This window comes from Schistocerca americana, chromosome 1, assembly GCF_021461395.2.
Source record: "Schistocerca americana isolate TAMUIC-IGC-003095 chromosome 1, iqSchAmer2.1, whole genome shotgun sequence".
NCBI classification, from domain to species: Eukaryota; Metazoa; Arthropoda; class Insecta; order Orthoptera; family Acrididae; genus Schistocerca; species Schistocerca americana.
The window spans coordinates 385,756,834-385,777,535 of NC_060119.1; the positions used below are offsets into that span (position 1 = coordinate 385,756,834).

Genomic DNA, 20,702 nt, shown 5'->3' on the forward strand with positions numbered 1-20,702 from the left:
AAATTATATACAGTACGGCAAAGCAACCAAAAATATGGACCTACAGTTTAAACTAATTAATAAGGAGATAGAGAGTGTGTACTCCACAAAGTTTTTGGGCAAGCACATTGATCAAAACTTAAGCTGGAAAGACCATCTCAAGCAGATTAAAGCTGTGTGCCAGACCGAGACTCGAACTCAGGACCTTTACCTTTTGCTTGCAAATGCTCTACCAACTAAGCTACGCTAGCATGACTCAAGCTCTGTCCTCACGGCTTTACTTCTGCCAGTACCCCGTCTCCTACCTTCGAAACGTTACAGAAGCTCTCCTGCGAAACTTGTAGAACTAGTACTCCTGAAAGAAAGGATATTGTGGAGACGTGGGTTTGTCACAGCCTGGGGGATGTTTCCAGAATGAGATTTTAGCTCTGCAGCGGAGTATGCGCTGATATGAAACTTTCTGGCAGATTAAAACTGTGTGCTGGACCGAGACTCGAACTCGGGACCTTTGCCTTTTGCTGCAGAGTGAAAATCTCATTCTGGAAACATCCCCCAGGCTGTGGCAAATACATGTCTCCGCGATATCCTTTCTTTCAGGAGTGCTAGTACTTCAAGGTTCGCAGGAGAACTTCTGTAAAGTTTGGAAGGTAGGAGACGAGGTGCTGGCAGAAGTAAAGCTGTGAGGACGGGGCGTGAGTCGTGCTTGGGTAGCTCAGTTGGTAGAGCAGTTTTAATCTGCCAGGAAGTTTCATATCAGCGCACACTCCGCTGCAGAGTGAAAATCTCATTCTGGAAACATCCCCCAGGCTGTGGCTAAGCCATGTCTCCGCAATATCCTTTGTTTCAGGAGTGCTAGTTCTGCAAGGTTCGCAGGAGAGCTTCTGGAAAGTTTGGAAGGTAGGACACGAGGTACTGGCAGAAGTAAGCTGTGAGGACGGGGCGTGAGTCGTGCTAGGGTAGCTCAGTTGGTAGAGGAGTTTTAATCTGCCAGGAAGTTTCATATCAGTGCACACTCCGCTGCAGAGTGAAAATCTCATTCTGGAAGCATCTCAAGCGTTTATCCCACAGGCTCAATTCGGCATGCTATGCATTGAGGATATTATCTGGAGTATGCAGCACAGACTGTACTAGACTAGTGTATTTTGCTTACTTTCAGTCCATCGTGTCTTACGGCATAGTGTTCTGGGATAAAACTCGATCAAGGTTAACAGATATATTCAGAAATGAGCTATACAAATCATAACACATAATTCTCCAAGAATTCATTGTAGGCCCCTTTTCAAACAACTGCAAATACAATTTCATCACTATATATATTTAAAACCATTGTGTGTACAAGAGCACATACGAAAAATATACGTACAAATGAGGACTGCCACAATTATAATAATAGAAGTCGTAAGAATTTGTATGTAGAGAGAGTAAGGACAACACAAACCCAAAAGCATATAAGCTATTTTGGAATAAAACTTTCAATGCTCTGGCTGTGTACATAAAGGAAATAATAGATGAAGTAGAATTTAAAACTGACCTTAAAAATTACCTTTTAAGCAAAACTTTGTATGACATAGATGAGTACTTTGATTGCGTCGAAATTTATGTCAAAAATTTTAATTTTTATGTTTATATTGTACTTTTAAATGCCTTGAAAGTGATGTTCCATTATTATGTTTGTAGTACTTGTACTTGTATGATAACTTTGTTGTGACAATCATTTTTCAACATGGCAAATTATCTGCGGTTTGTCCATCATTGTCTTCTGCTACTTAGACATCAAATCTTTACATTCCTAAGCGCAAGGTATCGCTCATAACCCAGTAACCATGACAACCACAAACTTCTATGATTACAACTAAGGCCTTCACATTCCTCGCACTATCATGTAAATGATTTACAGGAAGATAATAAAATGAAATGAAATCAATTGCACAATTTGTGATGTATGATAAAACTGAAGCAATTAAAAACCAATCAATCAATCAAATATTTTCAGCACGCACAGAGGCATTTAAGCAATCATTGTTCCTGCGCCCCCTACGTAGATCGAACGGGAAAAAGTCCTAATAACTACACGTGTCCCCTGTCATGCTCATGTAAACTAAAGGCCCGTCCACACACAACGATCTTTCTGCGCAAATGTCTGCGCACATCACATCTGCGCAAACAGATCGTTGCGTGTGGACAGAAGATTTGCACCAACCTGAGGTGTGTGCAAACCTGGGAGTTGGAGGTTTGAGCGAAACCTCTCAAATCTGTGGGTTCAAATCACATCTGCGCAGACAAGTTGGAGCGTGTGGACAGGAGATCGCCGCAAATTTGGCGCGAAACAGCTGTTTGCTCAGTCTAGTGTTTGTATTTGTGCGCATTGGGCATTAAAATAGCTGATACTCGTCAGTGTTCTCGAGAGTTTGTAAGTGAATTCATTGAAATATATAGAAACCACACATGTTTGTGGAAGATTAAAAGTAAAAAATATAGTGACCGAAACAAAAAGACAGCAGCATACAATGCTCTAATTAAAAAATTGCTGGCAGTTGACGCCTCGGTAAACAGAGAAACAGTAATAAAAAAAAAAAAAAAAATTCGTTGCGATCTGTTTACCGAAAAGAGTTATCCAAAGTTCAGAAATCTAGAAGATCTGGTGTAGGAGTAGATCAAGTTACCAGCCAACGTTATGGTATTTTGATCTGCTTGGCTTTCTTAGTGATCAAGAAACGCCAAGACCAAGCAGGAGTACAATTGAAGATGAAATTGAAGTGCCAATGTGCGAGGAAATGGAACACGAGGTAATGTAAAACAATATATTTCACATACGTTTATCAAAAGTTTATTCAAAAGAATATATTTGTGTGCAAACATAATAGAAAATTAACTGCTGTTATAAAAAAGAACTCATCCTTCAGGACGGCGTAAATAGCTTCATATGTGCTGGGTATTATTTCACTCAACGCTTGTTTCGATATTGCAGTTGAAATTTCCAAATCCTTGTAGCTCCTTCCTGTTGCTAGGAATCTTAATGTTACCGCCAGCCGTTCATGAGGAGAAATTGTCCTTCTCATACAAGTATTTTTCTCATAATATGAGGGGTTACAAGCTTTAAGAGATAATTATAAGTTTCGACATCCATCCGCAAATAATTTCGCCAGTCGTTAGGTTCGCCCTGCAACTCTCGCAGTAAATTTACGTGAGAAAACTGCTTTCGCTTTAGCAGCCACTGTCTACGCCATTTCGACCGCTTTCTCAGTTTCCTGCGGTTGGTCTGAATGTTTTTTGCAACACAGGTTGCGAACACAGACCACAACAGAACTTCCTCCATTTCTATATTTCAAAATAACTGAATTAAACTTTTGACGTTTACGGGGAGCGTAGTCGCTTGCCACTGATTGACTGATATTTCTTTTCTACACCGACAGATGGCGGGCGAGTAGTAGATTGGGATTTGTGTCGTGTGAACACACCACATTTGCAGCGATCTTTTGCATGTACGGACATCTGCGCCAATGTCTGCGCAGACAGATCGTTGCGTGTGGACCGGGCGTAACTGAGCTGTGGCGATTTGCACAAACAGCGATACACTGATTGAACCAAAGTATATACATGACACTCGAAGCAGTTGTCGAACTTTGTGCGAGGAATGTGAAGGCCTTAGTTGTATCATAGAAGTTTATGGTTGTCATGGTTACGGGGTTACGAGTGATACCTTGCGCTTAGGAATGTAAAGATTTGTTGTCTAAGTAGCAGAAGACAATGATGGACAAACCGCAGATAATTTGCCATGTGGAAAAATCATTGCCATTTTCACTTTTTGATGGAAAGTGGATCCCTTGTTCGGCAAAGTTCGTAGTTCTAGGATCCAAACCCAAGGGAACTGGCGCTCTCCAGATTTATGAAATAACAGAAGGCGATGTTAAACTACTCCATGAGGTGAACGGAACTAATTATTTATTGTAAAAGAAAATAATATAAAAATGTGTCACTAGTGGGAGGTGCATCATGTTCAAACTCGTTGTTTGTTGGATCATTTTCTCATTAGAGGTTATCCAGCTTATTTCAAATTTCAGTGATCATTGAATAAGGAAGGAGGGAACGGTTGCATATACACAGAAGGTGGAATAAACTCGTATTTATTCGTCCTTTGACTCTTCAGCACAACAGTACAGGACATGTCAATTACACTACAAAAATAATTTTCCCTATACGGTTTTGTCAACATACAAATAGGAGTATTAGACTAGGGGAGGATAAGGCAGAAAGTTTAAATGAGTTGGGGGTGTCTCATACTGTGGTTCAGTAATAGATAGGGAACATAAAAAGACAGCGTTAGTAACAGTCCACACAGAGATAATGTTTTAAACGCCATCAAGCAAGTTATTAACTTGGAAATAAATATATTTTACGATTTCAATACTGATTTCGTTTTGGATAGTACTGATTGGGAGCACCTGCTGTTACTGTTGTCCAGCTTTGGTTTGTTTGCTACGGCAACAATCCCAACAAGAATAAAAGGATATACCACAACAATGATTGCTACTTTATTTCTAAGTCCAACTGTATTTCTTGAAATAGTTGTGAACTTCATTATAATTTATTGTCTGATCATGATAATCATATGGCCACAAAAAATTGGCCCAATGAGATATATTTGGCAAGGAAGTATAAAGTACAGCTTCACTACATGATTTGACTGGGGCACACCATTGGCGGAGAGTTTACTGGAGAAACTATGAGGAGACATTACTAAAGCTACACAGTATATGATAAATTTCTTTAAAATGTCGCTATAGCACTATAAATCCATTTTTCTGTTGCAGCAGATCAGGAATAACTACAGTAGAAACCTAGAGATATGACACTAGTGTGTGGGATCAAAGTAACTACATCGGGGTGAGAGAACCTTATTTAATGCCGCAGTCTAGCTCTCAAACTTCAAGCTGCATTACAAGCAGTATGGCAAGGCTCTTCCTCATATCATCAAAAAGCAAAAAATGTGTTGGCATACTACGTGCAATAATTTCAAAATTCCTCAAAGCCAAGGGAATTTGGAGCATTATTAGGCAGAAAACTAATAAACTTTACAGGAAAAATGATGTTCTGCACCAAGATAAAACAAACACAGTTTTAGGTGTGGCTCATTAGCCATTAAATTCAATGAATTTTTCCAAAGAGTAGCAGAGAGCAAAAATGTTTACTGTCACAGCAGAACCATTTGCTTTGTGTAGACATGCATTGGGTTCTCCACCAGCAGGCATAATCTTGAGCAACTCCACTGTTTTAGAGAGATTACACACACCATTAGGTTAGTGAAAGGCAATAACTCTTATCCCTATATTTCCAGCAAAGTACTGAAATCTTGTGCTGAATTGGGAGTGCCTTTTGTAATCACTCAATGAGGCTGTGTATATCTTGTATGTCTGGAATTTGCTGTAGTAGCACCTATTTATAAAAGTGAAGATAAAAGAACGTGATATCTAATTATAGACCCATCTTTCCTCCCCGCCCCCCCCCCCCCCCTACCCCTTCCGTCCCCTCCCATGGTTCCAAAATTTATTGAGAAGCTTATTAAAGAAATCTCAACCCTCTTGTGGTGATAATCTTTTAAAAACTGTTCAGTTTGGCTTCCATGAAGGATATTGTATGGAGAAAGCAATGTATGATTTATAAACTTCATTCTATTACAACTAAACAAGAAAATGTAGCCTCTTGACATTTATATTAGTGATCTTGTGAAGGCCTTCAATTTCATATAGGTCTACCATAATTCTGTGCTATGCGAACTACAATGTTAGGCCCTATGGTATTAAAGGCATTGCCTTTAAAAGGTTGACGTTATATATTAGCAAAAGAAAACAGCGTCAAATTAAGGAATAAAACTAATGTTCCTACAGGTTTACCACTTGTCCTCTTCTGTTCTTAACGTACATACAGGATTTACTAACATCACTGCAGGACTCTTCGAATATTGTTAATTTTGCTGGTGATAAAGTATACCCATATAGGTATCGCACACATCTTTACACAGCTAAGAGAATAGTGGAATAGATTCAGAGACAAAAGTTTATCCCTGTTCTTGCAAAAACTCATATATAATTCCAAGGAAATAAAAATGACTTAGAGGTGCCGTAAGTTATAATTAGTCATCACACACTGAAGAAAACACCCATGTGAAATTTATAGGCATTCAGATGGATAATAAACTGAGGTGGTGGCAGGATATGAGTAAATTAACTAAAAATCTCAGCCCTCGTCTGCTTTGTGCCTATAAATCTCTACTTTTCTTTGGGGAAGCTCTAAGCAAGAGAATAACTGTTTACTCAGTATCAAATGCTCTCTCTGCTCATGATGGATGCATAGTTTGGATAAATAAGATAGTGCCTTGCAGTACTGATACTCCTCAGTGGGAATCAGAATAATTAATGACTCCAGAAAAAATGTTTTTAAGAATACCATAGTTTACAAGAGATGATCTGGGGTGAAATTTATAATGAACCAAATGCTAACATAAAATAATGTGGTTCATGATAAATTCACATCATTGTTTGAAAATTGTTTTCCTCTTAAGCTAATTGGAAAGGATGCTAAAGAGGCATGTAAAACACCGTGGATCACTACATCTACATGACTACTCTGCAATTCACATTTAAGTGCTTGGCAGAGGGTTCGTCGAACCACAATCATACTATCTCTCTACCATTCCACTCCCGAACAGCGTGCGGGAAAAACGAACACCTAAACCTTTCTGTTTGAGCTCTGATTTCTTGTATTTTATTTTGATGATCATTCCTACCTGTGTAGGTTGGGTTCAACAAAATATTTTCCCATTCGAAAGAGAAAGTTGGTGATTGAAATTTCGTAAGTAGATCTCGCCGCGACAAAAAACGTCTTTGCTTTAATGACTTCCATCCCAATTCGCATATCATATCTGCCACACTCTCTCCCCTACTACGTGATAATACAAAACGAGCTGCCCTTTTTTGCACCCTTTCGATGTCCTCCGTCAATCGCACCTGGTAAGGATCCCACACCGCGCAGCAATATTCTAACAGAGGACGAACGAGTGTAGTGTAAGCTGTCTCTTTAGTGGACTTGTTGCATCTTCTAAGTGTCCTGCCAATGAAACGCGACCTTTGGCTCACCTTCCCCACAATATTATCTATGTGGTCTCTCCAACTGAAGTTGTTTGTAATTTTAACACCCAGGTACTTAGTTGAATTGGGATAGGATTAAAGTATCTTGTGAATGGAAAAGGGTAAAATATCTGTTGGTGAGAACAAGTAGAGATCTTGCAGTAGTTCCACACTACAAAACTACACAGAATTACTAAGAGAACTTATTAAAAAAGTCAAGAAACATGCACATAATGTCGGAAATCAGTAATTCCAACAACAGGCTTAAGGCTATGTGGAACATAGTGAAACAAGAGACAGGACAGCCAGCCACAGAACAGAATAACATCACTACTGATCAGAATGGAAGGGCTATTCAAATTATGAGTCACAGGTAATCATTTCTTAACTGTAGTAGAAAGTACAGTGACAAACAGTTCAAGGAAAAAATCACAGCATTTTGTTGTAAAAGCAAATCGCATAAAATTCAATCACATAACTGTATCACCAACATCTCCTGAAATTAAAAAAAAATGATACATCCTCTCACAAATAAAAGCTCAATTGTCTTTGATGGTATGTCCAATAGAGTTCCCATGTAATAAGGCCTGTCTTATCTGAAATATGTAATGCAACTCAAGACTTTTTCCAGTGAGACTGAAATATGCCATTTTAAACCCCTCTATAAGAAAGATGATAGGAGATATGTCAGTAACTACCAATCTGTGTCACTGATGATGTATTCTAGAGTAGTATCTCACCTTAGTAACAATAATATCCTCAGCAAATCACAGTTTGTACTGCAGAAGAGTTGCTCTACCAAAAATGGCATTTACATGTTCAGTTAACAAATTTTACAAGCATTAAGCAGCAAAATAGTGCGTTTGGTATTTTCGGTAATCTATCTAAGGCAGTGGTATTCAGTCTGGTCCATACCACACATTAGTGAACGTTCCAGCATTCGTGGTTGGTGGTAGGGGGTTTTAAAAACATTTTCAGTAGTTTTTCATAAAATTTTGACATAAAGAATTTGGAAAGTAAATATTATTGTATGGTTTGGTTTGTTGTAACTATATTTTATGAATTTTATATTTAACGTAAAGTTACTCCCCACTTTATAAATAATCATTATTTTAGAACCAGTCGCTAATAAGAAAATTTTACTGCTAACAGAGATACAAAAGTGGTGGTTGGGGGAAAAGCTTGACTGCACCTGATCTAAGGCATTTGACTGCACAAATCATAATATTTGCCTAGACAAACTGAAGTGTTATGAGATTTATGGTACAGTCAACCAGTGTATAATGTCATATATCTAAAAACAAAGATGATGTGACTTACCAAATGAAAGTGCTGGCAGGTCGACAGACACACAAACAAACACAAACATACACACAAAATTCAAGCTTTCGCAACAAACTGTTGCCTCATCAGGAAAGAGGGAAGGAGAGGGAAAGACGAAAGGATGTGTGTTTTAAGGGAGAGGGTAAGGAGTCATTCCAATCCCGGGAGCGGAAAGACTTACCTTAGGGGGAAAAAAGGACGGGTATACACTCGCACACACACACACATATCCATCCACACATATACAGACACAAGCAGACATATTTAAAGACAAAGAGTTTGGGCAGAGATGTCAGTCGAGACAGAAGTGCAGAGGCAAAGATGTTGTTGAATGACAGGTGAGGTATGAGTGGCGGCAACTTGAAATTAGCGGAGATTGAGGCCTGGTGGATAACGGGAAGAGAGGATATATTGAAGAGCAAGTTCCCATCTCCGGAGTTCGGATAGGTTGGTGTTAGTGGGAAGTATCCAGATAACCCGGACGGTGTAACACTGTGCCAAGATGTGCTGGCTGTGCACCAAGGCATGTTTAGCCACAGGGTGATCCTCATTACCAACAAACACTGTCTGCCTGTGTCCTTTTTTCGGAAGGTGTACACGATCAAAGGCAGAGCCACGTGTGAAAGCACCCACGTGATCTACCAACTGACCTGCCTACACTGTGACGCATTCTATGTGGGAATGACCAGCAACAAACTGTCCATTCGCATGAATGGACACAGGCAGACAGTGTTTGTTGGTAATGAGGATCACCCTGTGGCTAAACATGCCTTGGTGCACGGCCAGCACATCTTGGCACAGTGTTACACCATCCGGGTTATCTGGATACTTCCCACTAACACCAACCTATCCGAACTCCGGAGATGGGAACTTGCTCTTCAATATATCCTCTCTTCCCGTTATCCACCAGGCCTCAATCTCCGCTAATTTCAAGTTGCCGCCACTCATACCTCACCTGTCATTCAACAACATCTTTGCCTCTGCACTTCTGCCTCGACTGACATCTCTGCCCAAACTCTTTGTCTTTAAATATGTCTGCTTGTGTCTGTATATGTGTGGATGGATATGTGTGTGTGTGCGAGTGTATACCCGTCCTTTTTTCCCCCTAAGGTAAGTCTTTCCGCTCCCGGGATTGGAATGACTCCTTACCCTCTCCCTTAAAACCCACATCCTTTCGTCTTTCCCTCTCCTTCCCTCTTTCCTGATGAGGCAACAGTTTGTTGCGAAAGCTTGAATTTTGTGTGTATGTTTGTGTTTGTTTGTGTGTCTGTCGACCTGCCAGCACTTTCATTTGGTAAGTCACATCATCTTTGTTTTTAGATATATATTTCCTACGTGGAATGTTTCCCTCTATTATAACCATATCATTAAGTGTATAATGTCATATTTAATCAGAAGAATTCAGAAATTTGCACTTAGTGGTTCAGTCAATGTAGTCCGGGAACATTATTCTGACGGGAGAAATCATGTATTTGGTTCCCAAGACTCAATTGTAGATCTACTATTGTTACTCTCATATGTGTAATTGGTCTTCCATCTTATATACAACAAGCAGAATTAGTTCTTTTTGCAGATAACACTAGTATTGTAATCAATCAAAGCAAACATGCAGCAATAGAAAAAATGCTAAACCATTTTCTTAAAAGTATGGTTGACTGATTTTCTGTGAATGGTCTCTCTCTCTCTCAATTTTAAAAAGAGGCAATATATTCAGCTCTGCACGTCTAGGGATATTACAACTTTGACAAGTGTTACACTTGGTGAAGAAATAATAAATAGGGTGGAAACTTCAAAATTCTTGGGTGCCTATATTGATGAGAATTTAAACTGGAGAAAGCCCATTTTGGAACTCCTAAAGCAACTTAGTTGGATGACATTTTCACTAACAATCACTGGAGATGGTAAAGAGAGACAAATTAGTAAGTTGACATACTTTGCACATTTTTTTGTTCAGTAATGTCAGACGGAATAAAATTTGTTCAGTAATGTCATACAGAATAACATTCTGGGGGAACTCCTCTTTAAGAAAGAAAGTCTTCCTTGCTCAAAAACATGCTGTAAGAATATTATGCGATGCTCACCCACGATTATCTTGTAGAAATCTGTTTAAGGAGTTTAGATTTGACTACAGCTTCATAGTATATTTATTCGCTCATGAAGTTTGTTGCAGTTAATCCATTATGGTTCAAAAGGGAAGATGATGTTGAAACCAAAACATTGCATTGAAACAAGCGTTCAGTTCATAGTGCTGTTGAATGTGGGGAAAAAACCACAAATTGGCATTCATAAGAAGAACAACAACACCAAAAATGCAACAAGAGCTTAATATGTAAGAAATTGTCCACGCAACCTGCCACTGAGGATGCCTTGCAGAAAATAAAGGCGAAACACGTATGTCACTAAAATTCTGTTATATTCAGTTGCTGTCAGACGGTCCGTAAGTAAAAATTATCAATATACCTTAATATTACATGCAGCTGAGGAAGACAGGACTACAAAAGTTGAAAATGATACAAGGCATACACGATATAGCTGGATGGAAATGTGAGGGTGGTTGGTGTGTAGACACTCCTGGAAAATGAAAAAAGAACACCATGAATTCGTCGACCCAGCAGAGGGAAATTTTATTGGGACACTCTTGGGGACGTATGCAACACACGATCTCAAAGACAGAGCCATACCCATGTCAGGAAAGTCAACAGGCCATGCACAATGTTGGCGCTGGTACTGTGTATACCCTACTTTTGCAGCAACGCAGGCTGCAATTCTCCCTTGAAGACAATGGTAGATGTGCTGAATGTAGTCTCGAGGAATGGCCTGCCATACAGTGTCCACCTGGTGCCTTAGCTGGGCCAGATTCTGTGCCGGTCGTGACGACCGCGCAAGATGATGTTTCAGCCGGTCCCAAACATGCTCAATTGGCGACAGATCTGGGGATCATGCTGGCCAGGGTAGTTGGCGTACGCCTTGAAGAGCACTTTGGGTGGTACGGGAGACATGGGCGTGCATTGTCCTGTTGGAAAAGCTTGTCGCCTTGTTGGTGCATGAACAGTAACAAGACCGGTTGAATAATGGTTTCAGTGTAGCGTTCACTGTTCATCTTCCCTCTACTATCAACAGTGGAGAACTGCCAGCGTAGGATATGGCTCCCCACACCACGATTCCGGGTGTTGGACCTGTGTGCCTCTGTTGTACACACTCCAGATTTTGGCGCTCCCCTGCAGGACACCACACATGCGTTCGACCGTCATTCTTCACAAAGATGGTTGCGATTGATTCTTGATGATACCCCCAGAGCAATAGTGTCCCTAATTTGTTGTGAAGTGACAGTGCAGTCCTGTACAGCACTTCGTAATGTGCAACGGTCTTGGCATGCATCTGTGCATCACAGCTGTCCAGACCCAGTTTGACAGGCATGTGCACCTTCTGCTGACCACTGATGACAACACTGATGCACTGTGGAGACCTCTCAACCCACGTGTTGCGCAATTTTGCCTCCTGCAGGCCCACTATACATCCTCACTCAAACGCCGTCAGTTTCACTAACGGTTCACGTACATGCTGTCGGGGCATGTTGAAGACACACATGGAACTCTGTATACCATGGCAAACTGGCTGCTACTGGCTCTGGTGGTGAACAACCGCCGAGCACCTTGCAACATTCCATGGCTGATAACGCAGTTCCTTGTGTGTCCGCAGTGTCGCGTGTTTGATCATCGCCTGCACTGCCCCCTCATAGTGTCCCATGCAAGTACAGCAGGTCTTATTCACTTGCATCAATGAGTTCAGTTTGCCGCGGTATACGGAGCTCCTTGTGTGTCGTCAACATTGTCAGCATATGCTGTATAGTTTTGTTGTACATGTCATCCCAGTGAAGGGGATGATGGAAGAACCTACCTGTAATTCTTCATAGGCAGATGACCCTAGCAGTTACACAACCCTGCTAACATATGAAAGTATTTAAATGAACCAAAAATGAAAATGTAGCCAACACAAACTGTAAAATTGCTAATGCTATTGGATATGGGTGTCATGTTGGTATAATTACACAACTCGCTCGTTTTTAGTGCTGCAAAATGAGTGGACAAAATTAGAACTCAGTTGCTAATGATGAACAACAGACTATTAATATAAAGAACTCTTAAATGTTTGTGGAGTGTTGCTGGATGTCCAAAGTCATCTAAAAGCATTTTAGGATTAACTCTGAGTAACTTTCTGTTAGAATGTGGAATAGTTTTTTGATCCGACAGGTGTCTATGCAGTTACATAGAGCTTTGAAATTCAAAAGCTTAGGAAGAGACACTGGATTTTAGTACATAAAAGAGTTCATAATGTTGCAGCACACTGGCAGTGTTTTTAGTGAGAAAGTGTCAAGAGACAATTAGAAGAAATTTTTGGCCTTTTTACCCAACTGCAATCATTGCAGTAATGTCTTACTTATGATTTAAAAACAAATACTTAAACAAACACTTCACCTACATTCCTACCTATGACCGAAGGGGGTGTACAACCAACTACAGATGTATAATAGCCAAAGAAATGTCAAAGAAATTGAGTCATGAGTTTTGAATGATGTAATGGCATAAAAGGAAAATTTTATTTTGAATGTACTTTTGGAAGTGAAGCATGAATTGTTTACCAAAAAGTACAGCAGATTCGACAATTTCTCAACTTTTACTGATGAAGATTGAGAGCTGAACTCATTTATCAGGAAATAAAGATTAATTCAGGAGATAACACACCAATATCATTTTTGCATTTTCGTTAATGTCACAGTGGCAAATTTTCGGAAATCAAATAAAGTTTCTGATGAGATGTTTGACAAAAAGAGTTGTTCTGAAAAATAATTTAAAAGCATTTAAAAGTACATTTGATTTGTAAATGGCAAAGAATTGGAGCAATAAATGTCATTGTATTTCAGATTTGTCTATTATTTTGTAACACTTTGTATTCTCAGATGATGAATAAATGTTTTTATTCATGTAAGTCAGTTGTGATTTGAGTAATATTTGCTATTCATAAATAACAAATAATAATTTTTAACTGTATTCATTACTCATAACTCAAATTTCACCCAATCGGCTGGTAATCATATGCATATGCATATGCTCAATGTGAATTCGTAGCCCTTGTACAAGAGAATGCAATCGCCTGACATCCAGATGGATGACCCATGAAGACATGCCCAAGTACTCACTCAGTTATCAGTAGGTGAAGCCGCATCAGTAATTCTGGCAACTTCCACCAAACTATGCAAACTGTGTTCACCCTCTCTCTCGCACCTCATTGCCTCGTGCAAATTGGGCATGTGCTTGCAGTTACTCACCATCTCTCAAAAGTGATGACTAAATTTGTCTGCTTTTTCCTTGACAGATATGACTTGATTATATTCTTTCTCTTCCAGAGATGGAATACTCTTAGTTCCATTTACAAATCTTACGTAATCATAGAAACTCTTCATCATCACCCCATGAGTTAATGTACCTCTACCATTTCTTTTTCAACTGTACTGTGTTCTGCATTTTCTATTTAATCTCATTACATTTTTTGCTTTAGTATCCTGCCTTTGCCTTCCTTTTATGATTCCATACCCACTATATAGATGTCTTACAGAACTAGCAATGTTCAAACAAACATAATAACTAGATTGCATGAACATGAATGTAGCTGGAGATTTCAGAATTCTGACACCACATTTGCTGAGCATGTACTGAGGGAAACCATAGCTGACAGCCTCAGTCTCAAGTCCTCCACATCCTACTCCCAGCAAACAAAGCTGCATTTGTTGGAAGCCTGGAAATCAACATCTGATGCGCAGCCAGCTCTTAATACTAAATGATCTGGAAACCACCCACATTATGTAGACTGTGACGTTTGCATACACCCGAGTAAGTCAGAAAAATAATGCAACTGGAAATACTTGTTATCAATGAAAAATGTAACCCAAAATTCTGACTTAGTTTTAAATGGTCAAGCACAGTTTCTTTTTTCCCTCTATTCAATTAAGTTTTAGTTATCGATTACAAGAACAAATACATCTATTTTTTCATTTTTCGTAAATTTAAAACTTTTCGCACAATATAGAAAAGTAATACTTTCCTTTATAAATGCCCTGTATCTCACAATTTTGTTTATGATCTCTATCAGTACAGATATTAAGACTTGACGGATGAAATAGTGAAGACAGCAGAGAATCAAGTAGGTAAAAAGAAGAGGGATTTTAGAAATCCTTGGGTAACAGAAGAGATGTTGAATTTCATTGATGAAAGTAGAAAATATAAACTGCAGTAAATGAAGCAGGCAAAAAGGAATACAAACATCTGAAAAATGAGATTGACAGGAAGTGCAAAATGGCTAAGCAGGGATGGATAGAGGACAAATGTAAGGATGTAGATGCATGTATCAGTAGGGGTAAGTTAGATACTACAGGAAAATTGAAGAGACCTTTGGAGAAAAGAGAACCATCTGTACGAATATAAAGAGCTCAGATGGAAAACCAGTCATAAGCAAGGAAGTGAAAGCAGAAATATGGAAGGAGTATATAGAGGGTCTCTACAAGGGCAATGTACTTGAGGGCAATATTATGGAACTGGAAAGGGCGTAGATGAAGATGAAATGGGAGAAATGATATTGCGTGAAGAATTTGACAGAGCACTGAAAGACCTAAGTCGAAACAAGGCCCCGAGAGTAGACAACATTCTATTAGAATTACTGATAGCCTTTGGAGAATCAGTCGTGACAAAACTCTTCCATCTGGTGAGCAAGATAGACAGGCGAAATACCCCCAGGCTTCAAGAAGAATATAATAATTCCAATCCCAAAGAAAGCAGGTGTTAACAGGTGTGAAAAGTACTGAATTATCAGCTTAATAAGTCATAGTTGCGAATACTAACACAAAAAAATGGGAAAACTGGTAGAAGTTGACCTCAGGAAAGATCAGTTTGGATACCATAACGACTTATCTTAGAACATAGGTTAAGGAAAGGCAAACCTACATTTCTAGTATTTGTAGATTTAGAGAAAGCTTTTGACAGTGTTTACTGGAATACTCTCTTTCAGATTCTGAAGGTGGCAGGGGTAAAATACAGGGAGTGAAAGGCTATTTACAATTTGTACGGAAACCAGATGGCAGTCATAAGAGTCGAGGTTCGTGAAAGGGAAGCAGTGATTGGGAAGGGAGTGAGATAGGTTTGTAGCCTATCCTCAATGTTATTCAATCTGTATATTGAGCAAGCAGTAAAGGAAACACAAAAATTTGGAGTAAGAACTAAAATCCATGGAGAAGAAATAAAAACTTTACTGTTTGCCAATGTCATTGTAATTCTCTTGGAGACAGCAAAGGACGTGGAAGTGCAGCTGAATGGAATCGACAGTGTCTTGAAAGGAGTATATACGATGAACATCAGCAAACGCAAAACGAGGCTAATGGAATGTAGTTGAATTAAATCAGGTGATGCTTAGGGTATTAGATTAGGAAATGAGATGCTTACAGTAGTAAATGAGTTTTGTTATTTGGGGAGAAAAATAACATGGTGGTCAGAGTAGAGAGGATATAAAATGTAGACTGGCTATGACAAGGAAAGCATTTCTGATGAAGCGAAATTTGTTAACATCGAGTATAGATTTAAGTATCAGAAAGTCTTCTCTGAAAGTATTTGTATGGAGCGTAGCCATGTCTGAAAGTGAAACATGGACAATAAACAGTTTAGACAAGAAGAGAATAGAAGCTTTCGAAATAGGGTGCTACAAAAGAATGCTGAAGATTGATTGGGTAGATCTCGTAACTAATGAGGAGGTACTGAACAGAATTGGGGAGAAGAGGAGCTTGTGGCACAACTTGACAAGAAGAAGGGATCAGTTGTTAGGACACATTCTGAGGCATCAAGGATCACCAACTTAGCACTGGAGGGAAGTGTGGAGGGTAAAAATCGTAGAGGGAGACCAATAGATGAAAATGCTAAGCAGATTCAGAAGGATGTAAGTTTCAGTAGTTAGTCAGAGATGAAGAGGCTTGCACAAGATAGAGTAGCATGGAGAGCTGCATCAAACCAGTCTGTGGATGGAAGACCACCACCACCACCACTATAACAACAACAACATCTTAAGTTGTATTTCTTTAATATCATTTCATTTGTTGTTGTGACATTCATTTGTCACTTGATAAAGATGTAAGAAGCTGAAAACAAATTTTGATCAAATATGCAGTATTTGCAGAATGTCAGGAATGGGTTTCTATTCTGATATTAAGTAACAATAACGGAAGTTCCTGCGTGGAACAACCCAGAAAATCAGGGAGAGACAACTACTCACCTGTAGCACATGGAGCTTGGAGTATAGGCACATGTAACAGAAAACAGTATTTACACCAGCTTTTGAGCCCTTACTTTTTTCTAATAAAAATATAAACATTCACACACACACACACACACACACACACACACACACACACACGCAGAGAGGTACCCAAATGTAATCTCGTGCAGCCATGGCAAGGCTGATTATTGATTATCAATTACTGAAAGCAGTTGCCTGGGCAGATGAAGGTGGGAGGAGGTAACAGTGATGCACAAAGCAAGGAGAGAATAGTTGGATATAGTGAGGCAGGTCTTTTGACAGATGACTCAGTGGCTGCATAACAGTATGGAAGAAGTTAAGAGGGTAGAGCATAGAGAGGGGGAGTGAGGAAGGGAGGGAGGGAAGGAAGGAAAAAAGAAGAGGAAGGTGAAGATCAAAAGGGGACAAGATGGAGAGAGAGACAGAGAGAGAGACCACATAGAAGGGAGGAAGATTTGTAGGAAAGGCAGTACACAACCTGGAAGGGGAAAAAGTGGTGTGGGTTGGAGAGAGAAAGGAAAGGATATGATGGGGCAGTGGGAAACAGGTTAGCAGAGATTTAGGCTGGGAAGATTGCAAGAGCACCTGATATTCTGGAGAGAGAATCCACACTTGCTTAGTTCAGAGAAACTTGTGCTGGAAGAGAGTATCTAAATGGCCTGCATAGCACTCGGCTATGAAGTCATTTGTGTTGTAGTCTGCAGCATGTTTGGCGCAGTTTAGTGGTGACTGACCAATCATGCGAGTAGACAGTTGGTTGCTTGTCATGCCCACTTAGAATGCTTTGCAGTAATTACAGCATGTCTGATATATAACATGAGGAAATGCTTGTGACTGGTCTGTGCTAGGTGGTGGTGGCGGTGGTGGTGGTGGGTATATGGGACAGATTTTGCACATGGGCCAATCACAGGGGAATACCCCTGGGGTACACCACTGGAAGTACTATTGGACAGAGATGGACAGGGATATTTTGTAGATTGGGTTGGTGGTATAACTCTGCTTTGTGTGATATGGGTAGAATATCCCTCTTTTTTTTCCCACGAGGAATGACCTATGGGGTGCAGCACTGGGAATAGTATTGGGACAGGGATATTCTGTAGGTTAGGATGGCAGTAGAACTCTTTAGTGATGTAGGTAGAATATCCCTCTTCTTAGGGCACACTGGAGATAGTTGAAGCCCTGGTGAAGGATGCAGTTGAGCTTTTCAAGGCCGGGGTGATACTGGGTGATCAGAGGACTGCTGGCCAGTGGCTGGTTCACATGTTTCTGGTGTCAGACGAGAACTTGGGATGGGAGATTTGTTTATGGATGAGCTGGGTAGCATATTGTCAACCTATAAAGGCTCCAATAAGGCTATCGTATATTTCAACAATTCGTGCTTTCCACTACAGGTTTTTTGACCACAGGTGGCAAAGCTACAAGGAAGAGACTTTTGGAAATGCAAGGGGCGAAAGCTATCAAAGTGGATGTACTGTTTGTGGTCAGTGTGCTTGATATGAACAGAAATATTTATGGACCCATCTGAGAAATGGAGATCAATATCTAGGAAGTTTTGCTTGTTCAGCTGAGGAGGGCTGGTTGAAGTGGACTTGGGAGTGAATATTGATGTGATGGTGGAGTGTCATGTGTCCAGATCATGACAGGATCATCAATGAATCTGAACCAGACAAAGGGTTTTAGTTGTTGACCAGATAGGAAGTATTTGTCCAGATGGTCCATAAATAAATTGGCATAGGATGATGCAATGCGAGTACCCATTGCAGTACCATGGATTTGTTTATAGATTTTTTTCTTTAAAAGTCAAGTAATTGTGAGCCAGTATGTGGTTGACTAGGAGGATTATCAAAGAGATCATGTGTTTGGTATAGGAAGATGTTTGGAAAGGTAATGTTCCATGGCCACAAAGCCATGGGCGTGGCAAATGTTAGTGTACAAAGACATCATATCGACAGTGACTAACAAAAAGAATCTGGTGGTAATGGGACAAGAACTGTGGAGAGGTGTTGAAGAAGTGAGCAATGCCTTGAATGTAGGATTGGAGGTTACAAACAATAATTTGGAGGTGTAGACCAATAACGGCAGACATTCATTCTGTGAGAACATTGTACTAAGTAACAATGGGAGGAACAGTAGGGAGACTTGTGGGTTTGAGTTTGTGGAGTTTCAGGAGTAGGAAAAAGGTAGGGTTTGGAGAGTTGCTGGTTTGAGGAGTGAGATGGAATGGTGTGTCAGGTTGTGCGATGTACCTAAGCTGCTGGAAGTCATGTTCTGTTTCTGCGTTGTGTTCGTGGTTGTATGGTGTCGGAAAGTTGGCGGAGACCGTTCTACATAATCACTATGATTTGTGACCACTGTGGTGGAGCCTTTGCATACTTCTAGGATGATAAGGTTTGGATTGGTTTTCAGGTTACAAATAGCTGTGTGTTCCTTGGGAGTGGTTTGAGCTCACTGTGGTGAGACTTAGGCAAGGAAGGTGAGGCCAGATTATAAGTGAAGAATTCTTGAAAAATTAATGTTGGATGGTTGGATGGAAGGGGAAGAGAATCACGATTGGAGAAAGGTTGGAACTGTTTTAAACAATTTGAGCTTTTGGCAGGCTGTTGTCAGTGGGGGGCATGGTGAAGAAATGTTTCTATTGCAAATTAGAAAGTATTGAGACTTCTGCAGGGGTCAGAATGTTGGCAGAAAGGTTGACAATAATGCTTCGGGATGAGTGTTCAGGAGCAGTGTTCCATCGAGAGTGGAGGAAGTTTTGAGGGATGTGGAAGGTGGAATAAGTGAGCAAGGAGTGGTTGCGGAGTTTGATGGGAGGCGAGGTTGGATTTGAGCAGTAGGCTTTTTCTTGGCTGTAGATTATAGGTAATTACATCTACATCTACATACATACTCTGCAATCCACGATACGGTGCGTGGCGGAGGGTACCTCGTACCACAACTAGCATCTTCTCTCCCTGTTCCACTCCCAAACAGAACGAGGGAAAAATGACTGCCTATATGTCTCTGTACAAGCCCTAATCTCTCTTATCTTACTTTTTGTGGTCTTTCTGCAAAATATAAGTTGGCGGCAGTAAATTGGACTGCAGTCAGTCTTAAATGCTGGTTCTCTAAATTTACTCAGTAGCGATTCACGAAAAGAACACCTCCTTTCCTCTAGAGACTCCTACCCGAGTTCCTGAAGCATTTCCGTAACACTCGCGTGATGATTAAACCTACCAGTAACAAATCTAGCAGCCCGCCTCTGAATTGCTTCATGTCCTCCCTCAATCTGACCTGATAGGGATCCCAAATGCTTGAGCAGTACTCAAGAATAGGTCGTATTAGTGTTTTATAAGTGTTCTCCTTTACAGATGAACCACATCTTCCCAAAATTCTACCAATGAACCGAAGACGACTATCCACCTTCCCCACAACTGCCATTACATGCTTGTCCCACTTAATATAGCTCTGCAATGTTAAGTCCAAAAATTTAATCGATGTGACTGTGTCAAGCGCTACACTACTAATGGAGTATTCAAACATTACAGGACTCTTTTTCCTATTCATCTACATTAATTTACATTTATCTATATTTAGAATTAGCTGCCATTCTTTACACCAATCACAAATCCTGTCCAAGTCATCTTGTATCCTCCTACAGTCACTCAACGATGACACCTTCCCGTACACCACAGCATCATCAGCAAACAGCCGCACATTGCTATCCACCCTATCCAAAAGATCATTTATGTAGATAGAAAACAACAGCGGACCTACCACACTTCCCTGGGGCACTCCAGATGATACTCTCACCTCCGATGAACACTCGCCATCGAGGACAACGTACTGGGTTCTATAACTTAAGAAGTCTTCGAGCCACTCACATATTTGGGAACCAATCCCATATGGTTGTACCTTAGTTAGGAGTCTGCAGTGGGGCACAGAGTCAAACACTTTCCGGAAGTC

General features: G+C 40.2%; 1 protein-coding gene across 1 annotated transcript in view; it reads left to right on the forward strand.

Moving 5' to 3' along the window:
* Positions 1-3,588: 3,588 nt before the first annotated feature.
* Positions 3,589-20,702, forward strand: part of LOC124601381 (dynein axonemal assembly factor 10) — a 195,175-nt gene continuing 178,061 nt past the window's right edge. The window contains exon 1 of the mRNA XM_047136240.1: positions 3,589-3,903. Coding sequence (XP_046992196.1) covers positions 3,727-3,903 — 177 coding nt within the window. The 5' untranslated portion in view covers positions 3,589-3,726. The remainder of the gene's footprint in view (positions 3,904-20,702) is intronic.